Genomic DNA, 21,331 nt, shown 5'->3' on the forward strand with positions numbered 1-21,331 from the left:
ATGAGTTCCCTTCCTCTCTGGAGCCTGGTGCTGCAAGGGAAAATGGCGCCTGCCGCTTTGCACCGCGGATCCGGCTGCAGCACTGCGGTCTGGTTTCTGTTGTCTCATTTTTCCAGCCCTCTTTCTCTCTGTCCCTTGTAATTACATTTTTTGTTTCTCTGCTGATGGTGTTTTCTGGCTATGAAAGGCGCTGATTTTGTGGTAATAGAGATTAGTTGTTAGTGGGGCTCATAAGCCCCGCTTTTCCCCGTCCAGCATGTGATAACTTAGCAAGACCCTTTTTCTTTCTTTCTTTTTTTTTTTTTTTTTTTTTTTTTTTGCGTTTCTGAGGACGAAACCCAGAAACCCAGGGGCATTTGACCTCCAAGCTACACCCCCAGCCCTGTTTCTTTTTTATTCTGTATTTTGAAACAGGGTCTAAGTTACGAAATGCCTCACTGTCCATGAGGCTGTCCATGAACCGCAATTCTCTGGTCTCAGCTCCCGAATGCTGGGATTACAAGCATGCACCACCATGCCTGGCCAATCAAGACCCTTTTTTTTTTTTAACCTGGATCAACACAACTTTTATTAACTTTTGCTGACATTTTTCCATTTATTGCATCTTATTATTCCAAAGTGACTTTTTAAATTTCTTCTTTCTACCACAAATTGTTTCCCTTAACCAAAATAACAGCAATAATATACATGTGTTGAGCACTATAGAAAACTTTCTGAATGATTTACACTTGAGTTGTGCATTGGTTAAGGTTCTCCAGAGAAACCAAAGTACTAGTAGGATGGAGACAGAGAGAAAAGAAATATATTATACAGAATTGGTTCATATGACTATGGAGAATGGTTTTAGCCTCTTCAGCTGGAGAGTCAGGAGAGGCAAAGGTGTAGGTCCCCTCTAGATGTCAGCAGGCTTGAGACCTAGGAAAAGCTGACATTTCACTTCAAGTCTATGGAGCCTATGAAATTAAATGGCAAATTAGTTCATTTTTTTGAGACTTAACTCTTCATTCTGCTGTGCTTCTGTTCTTTGGCTTTGAAAACTGTTATAGTATAATTTATTTTAGCCTTTACTTTTTACTTAATATTAGCATGAGTAAATTACCATGTCACTAAGATTTCTTTGTAAACAGGATTTTTTTTGGGGGTGTGTGTGTGTGTGTGTGTGTGTGTGTATGTGTGTTGCTCGGGATGGAACCCAGGGGCATTGTACCTCCGAGCTACACCCCCAACCCTAGTGTTTAGTCTTTTAATTTTTGAAACAGGGCAAGACCCTGTTTTCAAAGTAAAAATAAAATAGGGCTGGGAGTGTAGCTCAGCGGTAGAATGTGCCTGTGTTCAATCCCTAGTACCATATACATATACACACATAAAAAACATAGGATAACAATAAGAGCACAATAAAATATTAAGCATAAAATTTACATGAAAATAAATTTTATACAGATTTAAATGAAATTTTAAAATAATATATAAAACCATGGATAAGACTTTGTTTGTTTTTAGACAGGATCTTGCTATGTTGCCTGGGCTGGTCTCAACTTCTGGACTCAAGGCCTGAGGCAAGAGGCCTCCCGAGTGCTGGGCTATAGACCACGCCACCACACCTGGCACAGCTAAATATTTTTAAAATATACACTAAAAGAAATACATAAAGAAAATATTTGGTAAATTTCATTACAGAAACATTTAGAACTTGAAAACACATCACAAAGGGAAAAATATTTCAAACAGCACGATTACTTTTTCCTTCAATGGTTCTGGCTGTTTCTCACTTTACTTCATTCACTTAAAAGCCAATCAAGTATTTAGTGGGCATCCTATACTATGCATCCGGCTATGCAGCAACTACAAACATCAACACCAGACATGGCCATGTCCTCGAGAAGCTTCCATTTGAGGAGAGCTGAGAAAGTGAAGACTTCTACCTGTGTTGGGTGGTCAGGTCTTTCCAGTAAGAGGACATTTGAGCAAATATCTAAAGAGAGTAAAGAATCAAGTCATGCTGGAAAACCATGTTCTAGGCAAAGGAAAGGTGAGCACAAAGAATGTAGCTCGACATACTTGAGGAAAAAGAAAAGCCAAGTATGCATCAACTCCTCGTGACAAGGACTTTGCTCACTGCCGTTCTCCAGCATTGAGAGCAACGCTTGGGACACAGCGGTGTCTGATACACACTCTCTGAAAGAATGAATGGAGCATGGCTAGAGCAGAGAGGCAAAGCAGGAAAGAACTGAAGACAAAGCCAATCAGTCACGTATGGCTTTGTGGGGCAAAGGAATGGCAGAGTCACTGCTCTGAGCAAGACACGCAGATTTGAACAGAATAGTGACGTGAGCTGACTTTCACACTGAAGGGATCTCTTTGGCTCTGCATGGACAACAGCGTATCTGGTGATAGCAGATGAGAAGCTATTGCTGTGATCCAGTAAGAGATGACGGTGCTTAAGCACGGGAAGAGAAGAGTCATCATCTGAATGCATCTGTATTTAAGCAGGAGAAAGAAAGAAGCCAAGAAGCCACTGGAGAAACATACCTCTCTTCAAAACAAACACCAATAACACTTAGATTGGAATATACAACTCAAATCTGACATCTTAGGACAGATTCTCACTTCGGGATATAAAGAGTCAATAAGAAACATTTCCACCTTCATCTTTTGAATTATAATATTAAAGTAATTTAAACCTCTTATAGAAAAACTGGAATATATAAAAAAGCAAACAGGCAAAAATGAAAAACTGTAATCCCACCATCGAGAAATGAACATCTTTCATTTATCAAAGAAAATAATATATACATATACTTTTAAATGAGATCATAATGTCCTTGGAATTATGTTCATTTTTCCACCAAGTAACAACATAGTATGAACATCTTTACAGGTTTACTTTTATTATATGACTTAAAAATCTATAAAAGGCATATTGGAAATTTTAGATTGTTGACATTTTTCCAAACTATAAACCTATCAGTGTGCAATATTATATAGCTATAGCTCAAAAGTGTAATCTTTAAAAAAATGTCAGAAATTCTCTTAAGAAAAAATAATAATAGTCTTGAGAAACTGCAGGATAGATTAGATATACCATGGATCATACATTGTTTTTTAAAAAATAGCACTTCATTTTTTAAGCAGCATTATGCGTTGTGAGCATTTTTAATATATTGATATTTGGGTCTAGCTTGCCATGCCAATAAGAACATATTTATGGAAAAAAATGTACATACTTCTTTAATTTCAAACTTGAGTAGAAGACTGATGAGCTCCTCATTGGGAACTTCTGCAGCTTTCTGTAAGTCTGCTCCTTTGACACTTTTAGGCATCTGTGAGTCTCCATCTTCAGCATCAAAGTACTCATCATCAGACTCTAAAGGAAAAAGACATGCATTAAACCTGACACAGCACCCACTAAAAACTACTAAGATTCTCAAATCTAAATTTCCCAAAAGTAAAATTCATTTATTTCTGTGTTTGTGTGTGTGTGTATGTAACTGGGGATGGACCTAAGGGTGTTTAACCTCTGAACTCCAACCCCACCCCTATTTTATTTCAAAACAAGGTCTCACTAAATACTGCGAGCTGGCCTTGAACATGGAAACTTCTGGACTCAGCCTCCAAAGTAGTGGGATTACAGGCATGTGCCACTGTAACCAGCATATAAAATTTATTTTGTTGCTGTTGTTGTTGCGGTACAGGGGATTGAACCCAGGGCCATCCTACCTTCAAGCTACACCCACTGCCCTATTTTATTTTATTTTGAAACAGGATTTCACTGTTTGCTCAGGCTGTCCCCGAACCCTCAATTCTCCTGTTTCAACCTCCCAAATACTGTTTTGCCACCAAATTCATTTATTAGACATAATCTTATATTCAGAGCCCAAAGCATAAATTTAAAGGTCCACACTGTGACTCTACTTATCATGTGATAATTAAATTTCAAAGTACAGTACTACCTTCTCTCCAACAATTCTGTTTTTCACCTTAGTTTTGTCATTCGATATGCAATAAAAGATTTCTTAAACCTCATATTCCATGTAACAGATTGTGTCAGTCACTAAGGACACCAAAGTGACCAGGATATAGTCTTGACCTTCTGAAGCTTACATTCAAGTTCAAAATTAAAAGAGATCAATTAGGCCAGGCTAGGGGAAAGAACCAGTGACTAAAGCAAACAGGTTTATTTAGAATCTTAAGCAAGCACTGTCAAACACATCCACACATGCCCAAGCACACAAACACACTCTTATCCAATGAAAACAATTGAGCTTAAGAAAAAATAGTAACCTAAATCCATGCTATTGGTTAGTACACAACTAGAACCAAAACCAGTAAATCAGCCGGGCGTGGTGGCGCACGCTTGTAATCCCCGCACTTGGGAGGCGGAGACAGGAGGATTGCGCAGGTTCGAAGCCAGCCGTGCGCTCTGGCTTAGGAGACCCTGTTTCCAAATAAAACCTAAAAAATAGGTCTGGGAGTGTAGCCCGGAGGTAGACGGGCTTCCAGGAACACCAGTACTACCAAAAAAAAAAAAACAGTAAATCAGTATAACACTTTCAGAATTCCTTTATTTTCTGAAAATGTTCTCTCTGCATAACTATCTATAGAATTGATTTAACATTATTTTGCATTCCTTACCTGATTCCACTCCATCTAGCAACAGTGAGGTACCAAGTAGACTTTTTGTCCCACCTGAAATAACAGGCATTGAGGATACCTAGTAAAGAATGCAAAAAAAAAAAAAAAATTTCTTTAAATCTGACTCTTAGCAGAATTATGTATACATAAATGAGGGAAAGATTGAAACGTAATAGAGCATGGAGAGAGATGGAAGATACCCACACAATACACAAATCTTCCAATAAAACAGAGTGGTAATCAATTAATGAATGGTCAGAATTTACAAATTATTAAGATTACCACTCACATATTCAAAGACAAAACTATACAGAACTCTGATAGGTTAAGTCTATTCATCACTGTGTACATTTAGTTGTTATCAATAATATTAAAGCACATTATTTATTACAGGTCACTGAAAATGGCATTAGCATCAGCTGACTCAAATTTCATTTCAAAGTAAGTGGAAATCCAGTAATTTTTTTATGCTATAAAGATCATTCCAACTAAGTGACCTAGAACTTTTCAGTCTGATACATAAGGGAATTTTAAATCAAGTATTTTATTTGCAATATTTTAAAGAAGATTTTTATTTCTGGTTTTATTTAAAATATATTTTACAAGTGTAAATGACATTTCCCTTACATTTCCATATTTTTGGTCCTTTCAGTTATAAAGCTTGCCATAAAACTTTCTATCACTACTCTACAGTAATAGTCCTCTAAAAACAGGCAATTTCACAGATCTATTACGTCCCTTTACCTGTCTCTCTGGAGACTCTGTCAATGATTTCTGTGGCAGGGGTATACTGTTAATCAAATACAGCACATCTTTCATCTTCTGATCAGAAATTCGCACATACACCAAAGGAAGTCCTCCTGAGACTTTAAACCTAAAAATACGATTCGACTGTAAGATTTCAAGGTAAGCTTCTCTATATTATGGAGGGAGAACAAAATGGAGAAGAGACTACACTGTAGAGTCCACATTATTCTGAACATGCTGTAATCTAATTACATTCTGGCCTCACTTAGACAACACTGTCAGAAAATGAGAAGTGCTATATAAGCCAAGTTTCCAATTAAAATATATCCTTATTTAGCAGTTATACCTTTGCACTAATTTCTATGAAAATCTCTCCAAACACAATTGTCTACTTTTTAAAAACAAAAACACTACATATAAATTTTATTTCCTGGAATCACGGGTTTTTCACCAATAAAGACCATCTACCCTAACATTCTCTATCTCGTGTGTATGTGTCTGTATGTATATATATATTATATATATTATATATATACATACACACACATATATACACACACATATATATACATATATATATACATATATAGAGGACATAACATACCATATATACACATATAATATATACTTATTTTATGTATCTTCTGATTAAAATATAAGCTCTGTGAGGACATCTGTTTTCACTTCTTGGCAGCAGCTTTATTCTGCTTCCCTACTCAATGTAACTGTCTGTATTTGTTGTCTCAAAGGCTTTGTGGCAGGTACGTGTGACTCACAGAGCACTTTCAGGACATCTTTGGCTTTCTGACTAAGTTGTGAACAGGTAAGACTGACAGATACCTAACTGCTAGGTTATTACAGGACATTAAAGCAATACCTGGTGGGAAATTCATAACATTTTTAAATGACTATATCAGAAAAAAAGAAAGGTCTCAACCATCCTACTTTCTACCTAATGAACTAGTAATGAGAAGCAAATGAAACTCAACATAAGCAGAGGAAAACAGTCATAAACATCAGAATGGAAATCAGGAAGACTAAGAAACAATACAGAGAAAAATACTGAAACAAAAAGCGGTTTTGTTCAGAAAATGAAATTGACAAATGCTAGTCATACTAACAAGAAGTGAAGTGAAAAGGCACAAATTACTAATATCAGAAATGAGAGAGAGAGGATCACTAATAATTCTTAATATATTAAGAGGTAAATTAGGAAATATTCTGAATAATTTTATGACAAACTTAATCAAGGTGGACAAATTTCTTTAAAAATACAAGAAATCACTCAAAACACTTGACACACACAAAAGAACATTGAAAAGAAGATACAATCTGAATAGACCTACACGATAAAAGAAAGTGAATATATACTTTAAAAATCTCCTCAAAAAGAAAACTTAAGGCTGAGGCAACTTTACTAGTAAATTCTATCTAATACATAAGGAAAAAATACTATCAATTCTACACATCTTTAGATGACCAACATTATCCAGCTCCATCCCCAACATACTTCAAGAATACAGATATAAAACTTTATAACTAAATTTGTACAAAGCCCATGATATATTTTAAAATATTAATAGAGTATTACAAAGTTACACTGAAAGAAAGCCAAACAAAAAAGTTGTAACTCTATGATTACATTCATGTAAAATTTCAGAAAATTCTAGTTAAGTCTACAAGGTCAGAAAATAGACTATCTTGCCAGGCGTGGTGACGCACGCTTGTAATCCCCGCACTTGGGAGGTGGAGACAGGAGGATCGCACAGGTGCGAAGCCAGCCGCGCTGGCGTAAGAGACCCTGTTTCAAAAAAATATATAAAAAATAGGTCTGGGAGTGTAGCCCGGAGGTAGAAGGGCTTCCAGGAACCCCTGTACCACCAAAAAATAGAGAGAGAGAAAGAGAGACTATCTTGAAGACTAATCTTATCTGAGGACTGGGGTAGAGAAATTAGGCAGGGAAAGAAACTTTGGGGGTGATGGATGCGTGTTCATCATCTTGACTGTAATGAGGGTTTCATGAAGGTAGCTATGTCAAAGCTTACCAAATTGTTCACTTCTTATTTTTATTTTTTTATTTTTGGTACTGGGGACTGAACCCAGGAGCATTCTACCTCTGAGCTATACCCCATCCCTATTTCATTTTTAAAAATAGGATCTTGCCAGTTGCTTAGGGTCACACTGAGTTTGCTATTGTTGAACTCAAACCTCCAATCCTCCTGTTTTAACCTCGCAAGTACTGGGGTCACAAACATGTAGCATCAACTCTGGTCACTTTGATGATATCTAATACAAAAGAAATTCATACATTACCTGGCCATTCTAATGTCTTTTTCTACCATTGCCTTGGACAACTCGACATGAATATCCATAGGTTGCAATACATGCATAGTTGATGGATGCTGAAATCGACATTTTTTCCAGTTTTCCTCTTTGAAAAAGTAATTTAAAATATTAAATAACCTTTTTAAAAATTATCAGATATTCTGTGGGAAAGTATTGTAAGTTACTAGAAAATAGTTAACAAATTCAACAAATACCAATTTTACTTCTTTCAGTATAAAGTTAAATAAGCTATATTTTAGACAAATTAACAGGCTTTACTGCAACATAAAAATAATTCTAGATATTTTGAGAACATTTATATTATAACATCTTGAATTTTCAAGCAAGCAGAGAAAAAAAAAATCTATGACTCTATTCAATGTGAGTGGTTATAGTGAAAAGGTGGGGGAAATAAAAAATAGGTGCAATAACTATTCTAGCTCAGCACCTAATTCCAAAGCAAAATTGAATTTTATCAGGCTAAATTTTAGGATAAAAATGTGCAGTAATCACTGTTCTTCAAAAATAAAAATCCCAAAGATAGATTCCCAGTGGCCAACAGGATTTTATACAGATCTTTATTGATGAAAAGTACTGAACAGCTTGTAACTCAAACAATTATTCATATATGCATAGAAAAGGTAGTTTCAGTGGTCTGTGCAAATACTTTTCTTCAAAATAAATTGGCTGAAAATATATACGAAATCTAAGTATAACATTTTATCTTTAGATTTTAATTCATCTAATCACTGCTACAAGAGTACAAACTCTACATACAGAGACGGTGTGTTTTCCTCCAAAATCCTCTAACAAATTGATATACTTAAGGATAGTTAATACTTACTGCTTCTAAAAGCTAAAGTAAAATAAACCAAAAATCTGTACTTACACAGTAAAAAATACCAAAGCTTTTTAAAAAATAATTAAATAATTATCTTTAGGGTTTTAAAACTAAATCTACAGGTTGAATATTCCTTATCCAAAATGTATTGGACCAAAAGAAGTATCTCAGTTTGGGTTTTTTTTTTTTTAAGAGTATTTGCATTTGCATAATTAAAGACTTTCGGGATGAGACCCAAGCCTAAACACTAAATTCATTAGTGTTTCTTATACATGCTATACCTGTAGCTTGAAAATAATCTTCTATAATATTTTTAGTGCACTTGACTGTGATGAATGGCATGAGACCACATGTGGGATTTTTCACTTGTGATGTCATGTTGGTACTCAAAAAGCCTCATATTTTAAAATATTTTAGATTTGAACTTTTTTGCAGTATTGAGGATGGAATGCAGGGCATTCGACCTCCAAGCTACACCCCCATCCCTATTTTTTATTCATTATTTTGAAACCGGGTCTCACTGAGTTGCAAAGGGCTTCACTAAGTAGCTGAGGCTGTCTGCGAACTGCGATCCTCCTGTCTCAGCCTCCCAAATGCTGGGATTACAAGTGTGCACCACCACGCCCAGCTTAGAATTGGGATTTTTTTAATTAGGAATACTCAACCTGTACTATTTTGTGTGTGTGTGTGTGTGTGTGTGTGTGTGTGTGTGTGTGTGTGCGCGCGCGCGTGCGCGCGCGCTTCTCAGATGCACAAAGGCAGAGAATATTGCTGAAATAAAGACTAAGCTAATAAAGTAAAATATTGTATGACAGACAACAAAGGAAAGCAGTGCAGCATCCCAAAGGCATCAGCACAAAGGAACCTGAGCCAAACACAGCTCCCATGTTGTGTTCTGAGCTGTTTCATAGCCACATTACAAAAACATAGACTAGTAATGAGCTTATATTCAAATGATGCTAGGTACCATAAGATGAAGGGCCAAATTTCTATTTCTGTGACGATTTGCACTGATAATCTTAATTCTGGTTGGCTTACTAAAGTGACCAAAAGGATATGTGTGAAAATAATTGTCTGAACTAGGCGTGGTGGCGCACACTTGTAATCCCTGTGCTTGGGAGGCTGAGACAGGAGGATTGCACAGGTTCGAAGCCAGCCTCAGCTACTTAGTGAGGCTCTCAGCAACTTAGTGAGACTCTGTTTCCAAATAAAATATAAAATAGGTCTGGGTGTACAGCCCAGAGGTAGAAAGCCTCTGGGTTCTACTCCCATTACCACCAAAAAAAAAAAAAAAAAAAAAAAAAAAAGCTGTCAGGATTGAAATACATGTGTAAGCATATACACATGATATTAGCAAAGCTACTTAACCTAATGTCAAGATTGTCCAAGCTGAGTAGTTTACCTGCTCTTGCAAAGAGTAGCTGCACACTCTTTATTTCAACATCAAACTTGTCATATGCCTTATCCATTATTTCTTCCAGAGATGAATTGGAAGTCTTCTGTAAATCTTGATCTTTACTATTAAGCTAAAAAGGAGAAACAATCTTGACTTTTTTACAATAGAAAAGTAAATATCATTTAACTGTTTTTTCTTAAAACTTCTTAAAACTTAACTAAGATAAAAAGACTGCCCTTTGTAATGCACATTTACTTAATTTATTGATAATTATTTGTAAATAATTTATGAGGAATAGATTCAAGCACGTGTAATAGGTGATGAGCACATTTTCATTAATTACATCAGCAACAGTTGTTCTGTTTTTTTTTTTAATTTTAAGAGCCATACAATATATATGAAATACTCTTAAGACAGGGTTTGAAAAAGCTAAGAAAAATTGGTCTAGGTTTAGTATAACCAATCTCTGAATAAAAACAACAAGCTGTCATATACATAGGTACAAAATCTTTCAAAGACAGGCAGACAAAAATGTATATATTACCTACCTGAAATGTACCAAAATCTAAAATGAGAAGATTTGACTTTTCATGGTGAAAACCTGTCTGTGGAATTATTAGATAAGAAGGCTTTAGATTTATCCTTAAACTGAGAACTTTTCGAGTTTCAATCATATGTGTAAGTCCTAAAATAGACAAGAAACAGAAAAAGGCCAAGTTAAATATGTGATTATATTATTAAATAGACTAAGATTTACTTGAAAAGTATTATGAAGAGTGTTGTTTTTCCCACAAACCCCATCCTCAATGCAGCAAGGAGAAAACCACACAGTCGATGCAAAACAAGCACATCATAATACGGTACAGTGAACCCAGGACAGCTAGTGCTTATATAGGGATAAAATAAGTTACTGTTTCCTTAAGAGATGAAGTAGCTGCAATGAGTTTAGAGGCCATATTATAAAAAACCATGTATTTTTAAAACTAAAGTTACATACAGTATGGTGCCTAATGAGACATGACGGCGTATGCCCCTAATCCTAGCACATGGGAGATTAAGTCAGGAGGATCACAGATTCGAGGCCAGCCTCAGCTTTTTAATATATGAGTTAGAAGGCTGTTTTCCTCCTCCAGCTCATTCTGAGGCACAGGTTCATGCATGCAGTGCAAGCAGATCACGTGCACCCCTTATTACTCTCTTTCTCATTTCACTTGACTTGGGATTATGCAATCCAGCCAGAGTATAAAACAAAGAAAAAGTAACCATCTTTTTTTTATTTTTGGTGGTACTGGGGTTCCTGGAAACCCTTCTACTTCCGGGCTACACTCCCAGACAGATATATATATATAAATTTGGGGGGGGGGGGAAACAAGGTCTCTTAAGCCAGCGAGGCTGGCTCCAAACCAATATAATCCTCCTGTCTCCCCCTCCCAAGACCAGGGAATTATAAGTGTGTGCCACCACGCCCCGCAGTAACCATCTTTTCTTTTTCTTTTTAATTATTTATTTTGCGGTACTGGGGATAGAACCCAAGGGCATTCTACCTCCAAGTTACACTTCAGTCTTACTTTTTATTCTTTTTTTTTTTTTTCTTTTTTGTGGTACTGGGGGTGGAACCCAGAGACTTTCTTCCTCCAGGCTATACTCCCAGACCTTTTTTATATTTTATTTGGAAACAGGGTCTCACTTAGTTGCTGACAGCCTAAGTAGCTAAGGCTGGCTTTGAACCTCTGCGATCCTCCTGTCTCAGCCTCCCAAGCGTGGGGATTACAAGCATGTGCCACCACTCGCGTACTAAGCTGCAGAGGGCCTCACTAAGTAGCTGAGGCTGTCCACGAACCATGATCCTCCAGTCTCAGCCTCCTGAATGCTGGAATTACAAGTGTGCGCCACCGCGACCGGCAGTAACCATCATTTTAAAATCCAATGTATAAACACATGTTAACATACTAAATACAATATTTTTTTTACTTTTTTTAAATTTTTCATTGGTGCATTGTATTCATACATCATAATAGGATAAAAAACTTATGAGGATATACATGCGCACATCACCCAGTTAGCCCCAACTCAATCCCCAGCCCATTCCTCCTTCCCATGCTTGGCTTAGTGGTTGACATCTATAGGTTTGTTTAAGTACATCATGTGCTTTACAGAGTTTCCTTCTTCCCCCTCCCATCCCCTCAGTTAGGTTGCCTTATTTGCTCCTCTATAGGATCTCCTTTTCCACTTGGAGTCCCTCCTATGGCCCATTTTCTCCCTAGCTTTCACATATTAGGGAAAGCATCCGATTTCTTATTTTTTGCAACTGACTAATCTCGCGTAGCATAATGTCCTCCAGTTCCATCCACTTCCCTGAAAATGATGTGATTGTGTTTTTTTTTTAATGGCTGAGTATAATTCCATTGTGTACATATCCCACAGTTTTATAATCCATTCATCTGTTGATGAACATCTTGGCTGGTTCCATAGTTTGGCTATGGTGAATTGTGCAGCTATGAACATAGATACACATGCATTAGTTTGGTAGTTTGGTTTGTTTTCTTTTGGATAGATACCCAGAAGTGGTATTGATGGTTCAAATAGTAAATTTGTTCCCATTCTTCTGAGGATCCTCCATACTGTTTTCCAAAGTGGTTGCACTAATTTGCAATCCTACCAACGTTTTAGGGTTCCCACTTCTCCACATCCTCGCCAGCATTTGTTGTTGTGTTTTGAATGATTACCATTCTAGTTGGAGTTAAGTGAAATCTCAGGGTAGTTTTGATTTGCATCTCTCTGCCAGTGATGTTGAGCATTTTTTCATGCATTTATTGGCCATTTGAATTTCTTCTTTTGTGAAGTGTCTATTTAGTTCATTTGCCCATTTTGTTATTGGATGCTTTGTTTTCTTAGTGTTGTTTCTTGAGTTCTCTGTATATTCTAGATATTAGTCCTCTATCGGTGGTGTAGGTGGCAAAAATCTTCTCCCATTCTGTTGGCTCTCGATTGAGGTTCTTGACAGTTTCCTTTGCTGAACAGAAGCTCTTCAGTTTCATGCAATCCCACATATTGATTTGCCTTTTAATTTGTTGTGCCTTTGGGGTCTTGTTGAGAAAGTTTTTACCAGTGCCTATGTGTTGCAGTGTTGGACCTATGCCCTCTTCAAGGAGCTTCAAGGTCTCTGGTGGATTTCCAAGTCTTTGATCCATCTTGAATTGACTCTTGTGCAGGGTGAGAAAGTGGGATTTAATTACATTTTTCTACATATAGTTAACCAGTTTTGCCAAGACCACTTGTTGAGCAGACTATCTTTCTTCCAATGTATGTTTTTGGCCCCTCTGTCAAATATCAATTAGCTGTGAGTGTGTGACTTCATTTCTGAGTCTTCTAATCTGCTCCATTGGTCTATGTATCTGTTTTCGTGCCAGTATCATGCTGTTTTTATGTTTAAATACACCTATTTCAAAAATAGTATTTATACTCGAATAAATAAGTTTTACAGTTTAGTTGATGATTACATATACACTCAAATTCTTTACCTGTGGCTGTTTTCTCTTTAATTTCTTCCAGTTTCATCAATGTAGCTGATGTTATTTGCTCAAGATCCAATCCTCTGTTTGATTGAAAGAATTCAACCACTGCATTGATAGTTTTCTGTAAAATAATATAAAAATATAACCAAGTTATACATAATTCTTTCATTAGAAATTTCAAGCCAGACATAATGGCACATGCACATAATCCCTGCACTTGGGAGGCAGAGACAGGAGGATTGTATAGGTTCAAAGCCAGCCTTGCTGGCTTAAGAAACCCTGTTTCCAAATAAAAATATAAAAAATAGGTGTCTGGGAGTATAGCCCTGAGGTAGAAGGGGTTCCAGGAACCCCAGTACCACAAAAAAAATGTAGAGATTTCATCTCAATTCTCAACAGCTATGGTTTTGAACTCAAGAATCCAAACATATTCTACCTTAATACAATCCTCTCTGGAATAAAAGAGAACCTAGAGAAAGGAATAGCCAAGAAAGCTTACTGGAGAAGCAACAAAGGTATATAAACATTAACATATCAAGTAATTAACATATCAAGGAATTCCTAGAGTTCTCTGGATATAGCAACAGAAATCATGTCTAGTTTTTGCCTCCAATTAGTAAAGCTCCACTTCTCAACACTGTAATTAGATTCTTGCACATTGAAGGTTAGAAAGTTGTTCACTCTTAACCAGCAAGTAACATATGAAGGTGATTTTAGTTAACACTACTGAAACGTACACTTCAAAATGTTTAGGATGGTATATTCTGTTAGATGTATTCAACTACAATTTATTTTTTTTAAATATCAGAAAAGACAATGAGTCTTGGCATCTTTATGCACTGCTTCCCACACACACTGTTAGCTCAAAACTGACAAGTAAAACTGGAGTGGACAGACCTACAGGTGATACTATCAGGCTCTCAAGGGATGCTGTCTTGCCGGCACTCTGGAGATGAGTGAAGACAGGCTAAACCAAAGGTGAGGCTTACAGATACCAGAACTTGAGCAAGATGTTCAGTAACATCTAAATGCCAAGGCTTTTTCCCCATGTGAGCATTGAAATTCTCTCTTTCCATCACCCCTAAGGTTCTTTGAAATGGTTCCAGACACTAAAAGCAAAGGTACAACAAGTGAAAAGGAAATGGAGTAGGAGGTCAGTGTGGACTATGTGGGAGGAGATGGTACAATAAACATGGATCTCTTTAATACATCCTATTCTTAATTTAGTATAATATAAACATAAATCTTATGGTAGAAAAATATTCTATATCATATGAAAAAATTATTGCTAAACATATAATGCTTTTGAAACAAAAATTATTAGGGAACTTATCTATTAATAAATGTTAATCATGAAAGAGAATAAAAACATATGCCGGAAATACAAGATGCTTCTAATATATAGTCACTTTCTTCTAGCGCTTACAGCATCATAGATGACCTCTACAGGCTGAGACTGAATGATGAGGGTCTGGTCAGCAGAACTATTCTCTGGGTTGGTTTCAAACTCAATTTTAAGCAAGGACGATGAAGTATCACCAATTGAAGCCACAAGTGATGGTATAATATCTTGCTGTCTCAGCCCTGTTATGTACCAGTGTTCTAATTTTGCTTCTACCCTACAAGTCAATAAAGAAAAATAAGTAATAAGATCCTTTGTAATGCCATAGATTAAAATTTCCATTAAAAATTCCTCTGAGAGCCAGGCCCATTATACAGAATTAAAATTCAATTGCCTCAGCCTGGCATTCATTTGCCTATATGATCTGCTTTTGTTACTACTTTTACTGTTGTTTTTATTCACTCCACACTATCCACATTAAAAAACCCATTTTAAGCCGAACATGGTGATGCAAGCCTATAATCCTAATACTCGGAAGACTGAGATAGGAGGATCAGAGTCGAAGCCAGCCTCAGCAATTTAGCAAGATGCAGTTTCCAAAAAAAATAAAACAATAGGGCTGAGGGTGGTTATCAAAGGTACAATTCCTCTTGGTTCAATCCCCAGCAACACATTTCTTGAATTATTGACATCTTTATATCCTTTCTTAACAAACATAGTATAAACATCTCAAAAACTGAAATTTACTGTACCTATGCATAGCTTTCACAGTATAAAGTCTATAGATTAAATAATATCCAACAAATATTTGTGAAGGAAAGAAGGATGGGTAAAAATGTGATAAACTATCTTTATAGTTCCATAATAAAACAACTATTAAAAAGGCTATACTGGAATACACAAGAAAAATTTTAAAAGAGCTATTACTAATCAGTTTTTTAAATACTGAATAACAATTCATTATCTTTAGCCTAAAGTCATAATTAGAAATAAAAATTGAAATAACAAGTTTTTTAAAACTTACTTAAGTGCTTGTGCTCCTGGCCGCTGAGATACTTGAGTCCCCAGACCAATTATCTGAATTTTTAGTATTTCTGGAATATTTTTGTTTTCTCTGATTATAATAGAGGTGCTTACTAATTTCAGGGTCATTATATTGGCAACATACTGAAAAAAATGAATAAAAATTACTGAAGTTTAAATAATTATTATTTATTTAATAGTTTCCACAATTAAAAATGTTAAACTGTGTGTGTTGGCACAAGCTTGTAATTCTTTTTTTTTTGGTGGTACTGGGGTTCCTGGAAGCCCTTCTACCTCTGGGCTACACTTCCAGACCTATTTTTATATTTTTATTTAGAAACAGGGTCTCCTAAGCCAGCGCGCGCGGCTGGCTTCGAACTTGCGCGATCCTCCTGTCTCCGCCTCCCAAGTGCGGGGATTACAAGCGTGCGCCACCACGCCTGGCATAAGCTTGTAATTCTAATACTTGGAAGGCTGAGACTAGAGGATCACAGATTCAAGGACAGCCTCAGCAATTCAGTAAAGCTCTGAGCAACCTAGTGAGACACTGTTTCCAAACAAAACACAAAATCTAACTTGGGATGTAGATCAGAGTTAGGATGCCTCTGGGTTCAACTCCTAGTACCATAATGAAATAAAAATACATAAAAAATAAGAATGTTGAGTTATAAAGTTATCAATAGAACACTATAGGTTCTGGTCCCTATATATTCACTAAAAGTGAAGAATATTAGATAATTCCATTAAGTTATCTGCTCAAATAAAATATTTACAAAAGATTCAGAAATTTAATTCTCTTAGTTTTTATTTTATGTGAGGTTTTTTGTTTTGTATTTTACAGTACTGGGGATTGAGCCCAGGGACATTCTACCTCTGAGCTATACACTCAGTTTTCTTTTTTTATGCTTTATTTTGAAACAGGATCTAATTTGCAGAAACACTCACAAAGTAGCTGAGACTGGCTGTGAATCTTTGATCCTCTTGCTTCAGCCTCCCATGTACTGGGATTACAAGGGTGCACCACCATGCCTAGCCAATTCTCTTAGTTTTAAATGTAATCAAGTTGATTTATTTTCAATAACAAGCCAATTCAATTAAACATAAAAACAAGTATTTTACATATACTACTTAAAGAACTCAATATGCATATGAACTCAATTGCATATGAAAACATAAACTTAGACCTCTACACCTCTCTAAAAACAAAATTTAATATAATATGAATAAAAGACACAGAATCCAGCCCACAAATAATTTCTAGAAAAAAACCACATAAGAGAATATCACCATGACTTTGAGTTAGGTAAATATTTGCTAAACAAATATAATTTTAGTTGTGACCATAAAAAAAGACCATCAAAATTCATGTTTTTCTCATAAACAACCACCATTAAGAAAATCAATAGGCAAGCCACACTGAGATATATATAATTAATATCCCAATGATAGCATGTACAATTTATATATGTACATATCACAATACTTGTATGCGAAATATATAAAAAACTCCTATAAACAACAATAAAGGGATAAAATTTTAAATAAGTAAAAAATAGTGTAAATATTAAAGTATTTAGAGTAAAATAAAAATACTATAAATATTAAATAAGTAAAAAATACTGTAATAGATACTTCACAAATGAGCACATAGAGCTAGCCAACGTGACATTAAAAGACGCTCAATATCATTAGTTATCAGGAAAATGCAAATCCAAACTACAGTGTCAGGACCTATCACACCCACTAGAATGTGCACACAAACTTATCCAAGGCGACCACTATGCTGAGCACAGGAAGGTGGGGAGGAGCTGGGGAGTTCTGTGAGAGCTGTGTGCGTGTGCTTCTATCACCCTGAACATCAAGATGTATGACCACAATCCACCAATGAATGAATGGATAGATGAATGAATGTGATAGAGAGAGAAAGGAAGGCAGACCAACGTGGCAAGGCACCAGAGCAAGTGGAATGCATAGTGGAATATAAAACATTACAACTACTTTGGAAAACTACTTGCAAGTTTTTTTAAAAGATATATACGGAGGGAGGGGAAGATGGTGACAGAGAGCAGCAGAGTGTACAAATCCTGCTAACACTTGGTCTCCACTGTCCCAAAAACAGAGCACTACAAAGCCAGGTAATACTTTTAGCAGAGGAATAAGAATAATAAACACATTAACACCAAAACCAAATAAAAACAGTTCAAGGAAGGAGAACTACAGACCTATATCTTTGATGAACTTGGATGCAAAACTGCTAAACAAAATACTATCAACATGCATTCAAAACCACATCAAGAAAATCATACACATGACCAAGTAGGCTTCACCCCAGGGATGCAAGGCCAGTTTAACACACGAAAATCAATCCATGTAATTCACCATATAAACAGAACCAAAGACAAAAATCACATGACCATTTCAATAGATGCTGAAAAAGCCTTTGATAAAATCCAAAATCCATTTATGATAAAAGCACTGCAGAGAATCGGAATAGAAGGAACATACCTCAACATCATAAAGGCAATCTAGAATAAACCCACAGCCAACATCATATTAAATGGGGGGAAACTTCAGGAATTCCCCCTAAAAACAGGAACAAGACAAGGATGTCCATTATCACCACTTCTCTTCAATATAGTACTTGAGACCCTTGCCAGAGCAATTAGGCAAGAAAAGGAAATCAAAGGAGTACAAATAGAAAGAGAAGAACTCAAACTTTCACTATTTGCAGATGATATGATACTATACCTAGAAGACCCAAAAAACTCAACCAAAAGACTTAATAGAACTGATCAACAAATTCAGCAAAGTATCTGGATACAAAATCAATTTTAAAAAATCAAAACCTGCCGAGCGTGGTGGCACATGCTTGTAATCCCAGCATTCGGGAGGCTGAGACTGGAGGATCGTGGTTCACGGACAGCCTCAGCTACTTAGTGAGGCCCTCTGCAACTCAGTGAGACCTGGTTTCAAAATAGACTAAAAAATAGGGCAGGGGGTTGTAGCTTGGAGGTCAAATGCCCCTGGGTTCCATCCCCAGACCCACCAAAAAAAAAAAAAAAAAAATCAAAAGCTTTTTTGTACACTGAAGGTGCTTGACCATAATGGAATGAAACTAGAAATCAGCTCTAAGAAGACTCAGAGAAACCACATAAACATGTGGAGAATGAGCATCACACTTCTAAATGAAGAATGGGTCATAAAAGAAGGGGTGAAATCAAGAAAGTTCTAAACACAAACAAAAATAGAGATACAACATCTCAAAACCTCTGGGACACAATGAAGGCAGTATTAAGAGGAAAATTTATAGCACTGAGTGCTCACATAAGAAAAACAGAAAATCATCAATTAAATAACTTAATGACACACCTCAAAGCCCTTGAAAAACAGGAACAATCTGACCCCAAACCCAGCAGAAGGCAGGAAATTATTAAAATTAGAGGAGAAATAAAGTAAAGAATAAAAAAAGATACAAAAAAATCAACAAAACCAAAAGCTGGTTCCTCGAAAGAATTAATAAGATAAACCACTAGCCAATCTAACTAAATAAAAGAGAAAATCAACCCAAATTTTAAAGATGAGAGATGAAAAGGGAGATATCACAACTGACAGTGCAGAAATCCAGAGGATTATCAGAAATTACTTTGAAAAACTATACTCCAACAAAATGGAAAATCTGGAGGAAATTGACAACTTCCTAGATAAATACAACCTTCCTAAACTAAGTAAAGAAGAAATAGAAAATTTAAACCAACCAATAGCAATCAAAGAGATTGAAACAGCAATAAAGACCTTACCATCTAATGGCTTCCCAAGTGAATTTTATAAAACTTTTATAGAAGAGCTAATCCCTATACTCCTCAATCTGTTTTGCAAAATAGAGAAAAACGGAACTCTCCCAAATACATTCTATAAAAAATGCTTAAAGATTCTATTTAACACTATAATACTACTTCTTTTTTTCTGGTTTTGTTTTGTGGAATTAAGGATTGAACCCGGTGGCATTCTCTTGGCTACACTCCCAAGAACTGGGCTGACAGGCTTGCACCACCATGCCCAGCTAATAAGTACTGTTTTTTCAGAAAATTCTAACATTCAATAAAGCAACTAAATCAAAAGCCTGAGATTTTTAATTAGTAAAGACTGACTGGCCTGAAGTGGTGGTACATTCCAGTAATCCCAGTGATGTAAGAAGTTGAAACAGGAAAATCACAGGTTCAAAGCTAGACTCAACAACATAAGAAGGCAAGACCCTGTTTCAAAATAAAATGGGGCTGGGATATTGTTGATGAGAGGTTGAATGCCCCTGAGTTAAAAAAAAAAAAAAAAAAAAAGACTGACTAGAAGAAGTTAACAGTTAAATAGCAAGTAGAAGCTAATTATAATGTGATCATTAGGTATTCTTAAAGTCTGCTTTTTAACCCAATGCAAGGTAAGGCAGTAAAATGAAACAAAATAACTGTTAGCTATCTAAATAATTACCTGCTTAGGTAAAGTTAGGTTATAGGTACTCTCACTATAACCAATAGCAGTGAAGAGTTTATCTTTTTCCTCTGGAGTCATAAGGTCATCAATAGCTATTAAGAAAACATAATAATTTATTAAATTACTTGCTTCAGCCTTATAAACACTATCAAAAAGTCAAGTCAAACCAACAAGTGTCCTAAAATTAATACACACAAATGGAATAGCAAAATCAGCTAGATAATTTCCCCTAATATACTACTTTAAGTAACTGAAACATCATGAATTTGCCTGTTTAGTTAAAAAATGGCAAAGAGATACTATTAAGAAAAATTGGAGTTGGGCATGATGACACATACTTGTAATCCCAATACTTGGGAGGCTGAAACATGAGGTTCGGGGTCCATGGACAGCCTCAGCTACTTAATGAGGCCTTCTGCAACTTAGTGAAACCATGTTTCAAAAATAAAGAATAAAAAATAGGGTTGGGTGTGTAGCTCTGTGGTAGACTGTCCCTGGGTTCAAACCTCAGCACCACAAAAAAAAAAAAAAAGAAAATTTGTTTCTTATATAAGAATTTTTTACTTCCTTAAGAATTGTAAAGCTTAAGTGAAAATTGATTTAAATATTCATACTAAAGAGTAAGGAATGTTAAAGGTTGAGACTTCAAATTTGAAGATTTCAAATTTCACATAAATAATTTTTTCACAAGAAAATCAAAGGTTTAATTTGGTTAGAGAAATACAAGAATGTACTCAGCCTGCAATATTTGGTAATAGTTTACTAAGCTGATTTTTTTTTCAAAGTATCTCAAAATAAAATCCAACTAACAGGCAAAGACTTAATATGCATAAGGTTTTCTTTTTATCAATGCAGAAAAAATTACCTGACTTATAACTTACTTTCAGGAATCAATGATTCTTCATCTTTTTTCTTAGATTCCTTCTTGCCCCAAAACCCACTAAACCAGCCTCCACGTTTCTCGCCTGTATCCGATTTTTTCCTTAATTTTTGCCCAGACCGAATCACCTAGAAAAATTAAACAT

The 21,331-nt window shown here is 35.8% G+C and overlaps 1 protein-coding gene across 1 annotated transcript in view; it reads right to left on the reverse strand.

The window, feature by feature from the left end:
• VPS13C (vacuolar protein sorting 13 homolog C) overlaps positions 1 to 21,331 on the reverse strand; it is a gene marked incomplete at both ends in the record, with an annotated part of 203,754 nt that overhangs the window by 120,967 nt on the left and 61,456 nt on the right. The window contains 11 exons of the mRNA XM_080691629.1: positions 3,225 to 3,364; positions 4,633 to 4,711; positions 5,377 to 5,506; positions 7,693 to 7,810; positions 9,948 to 10,071; positions 10,490 to 10,626; positions 13,463 to 13,577; positions 14,883 to 15,075; positions 15,823 to 15,965; positions 20,304 to 20,398; positions 21,188 to 21,314. Of these exons, the coding sequence (XP_080547755.1) occupies positions 3,225 to 3,364; positions 4,633 to 4,711; positions 5,377 to 5,506; positions 7,693 to 7,810; positions 9,948 to 10,071; positions 10,490 to 10,626; positions 13,463 to 13,577; positions 14,883 to 15,075; positions 15,823 to 15,965; positions 20,304 to 20,398; positions 21,188 to 21,314 (1,401 nt within the window). The remainder of the gene's footprint in view (positions 1 to 3,224; positions 3,365 to 4,632; positions 4,712 to 5,376; positions 5,507 to 7,692; positions 7,811 to 9,947; positions 10,072 to 10,489; positions 10,627 to 13,462; positions 13,578 to 14,882; positions 15,076 to 15,822; positions 15,966 to 20,303; positions 20,399 to 21,187; positions 21,315 to 21,331) is intronic.

The sequence above is a fragment of the Muscardinus avellanarius genome, assembly GCF_963383645.1.
Source record: "Muscardinus avellanarius genome assembly, chromosome: 3".
NCBI lineage: Eukaryota > Metazoa > Chordata > Mammalia > Rodentia > Gliridae > Muscardinus > Muscardinus avellanarius.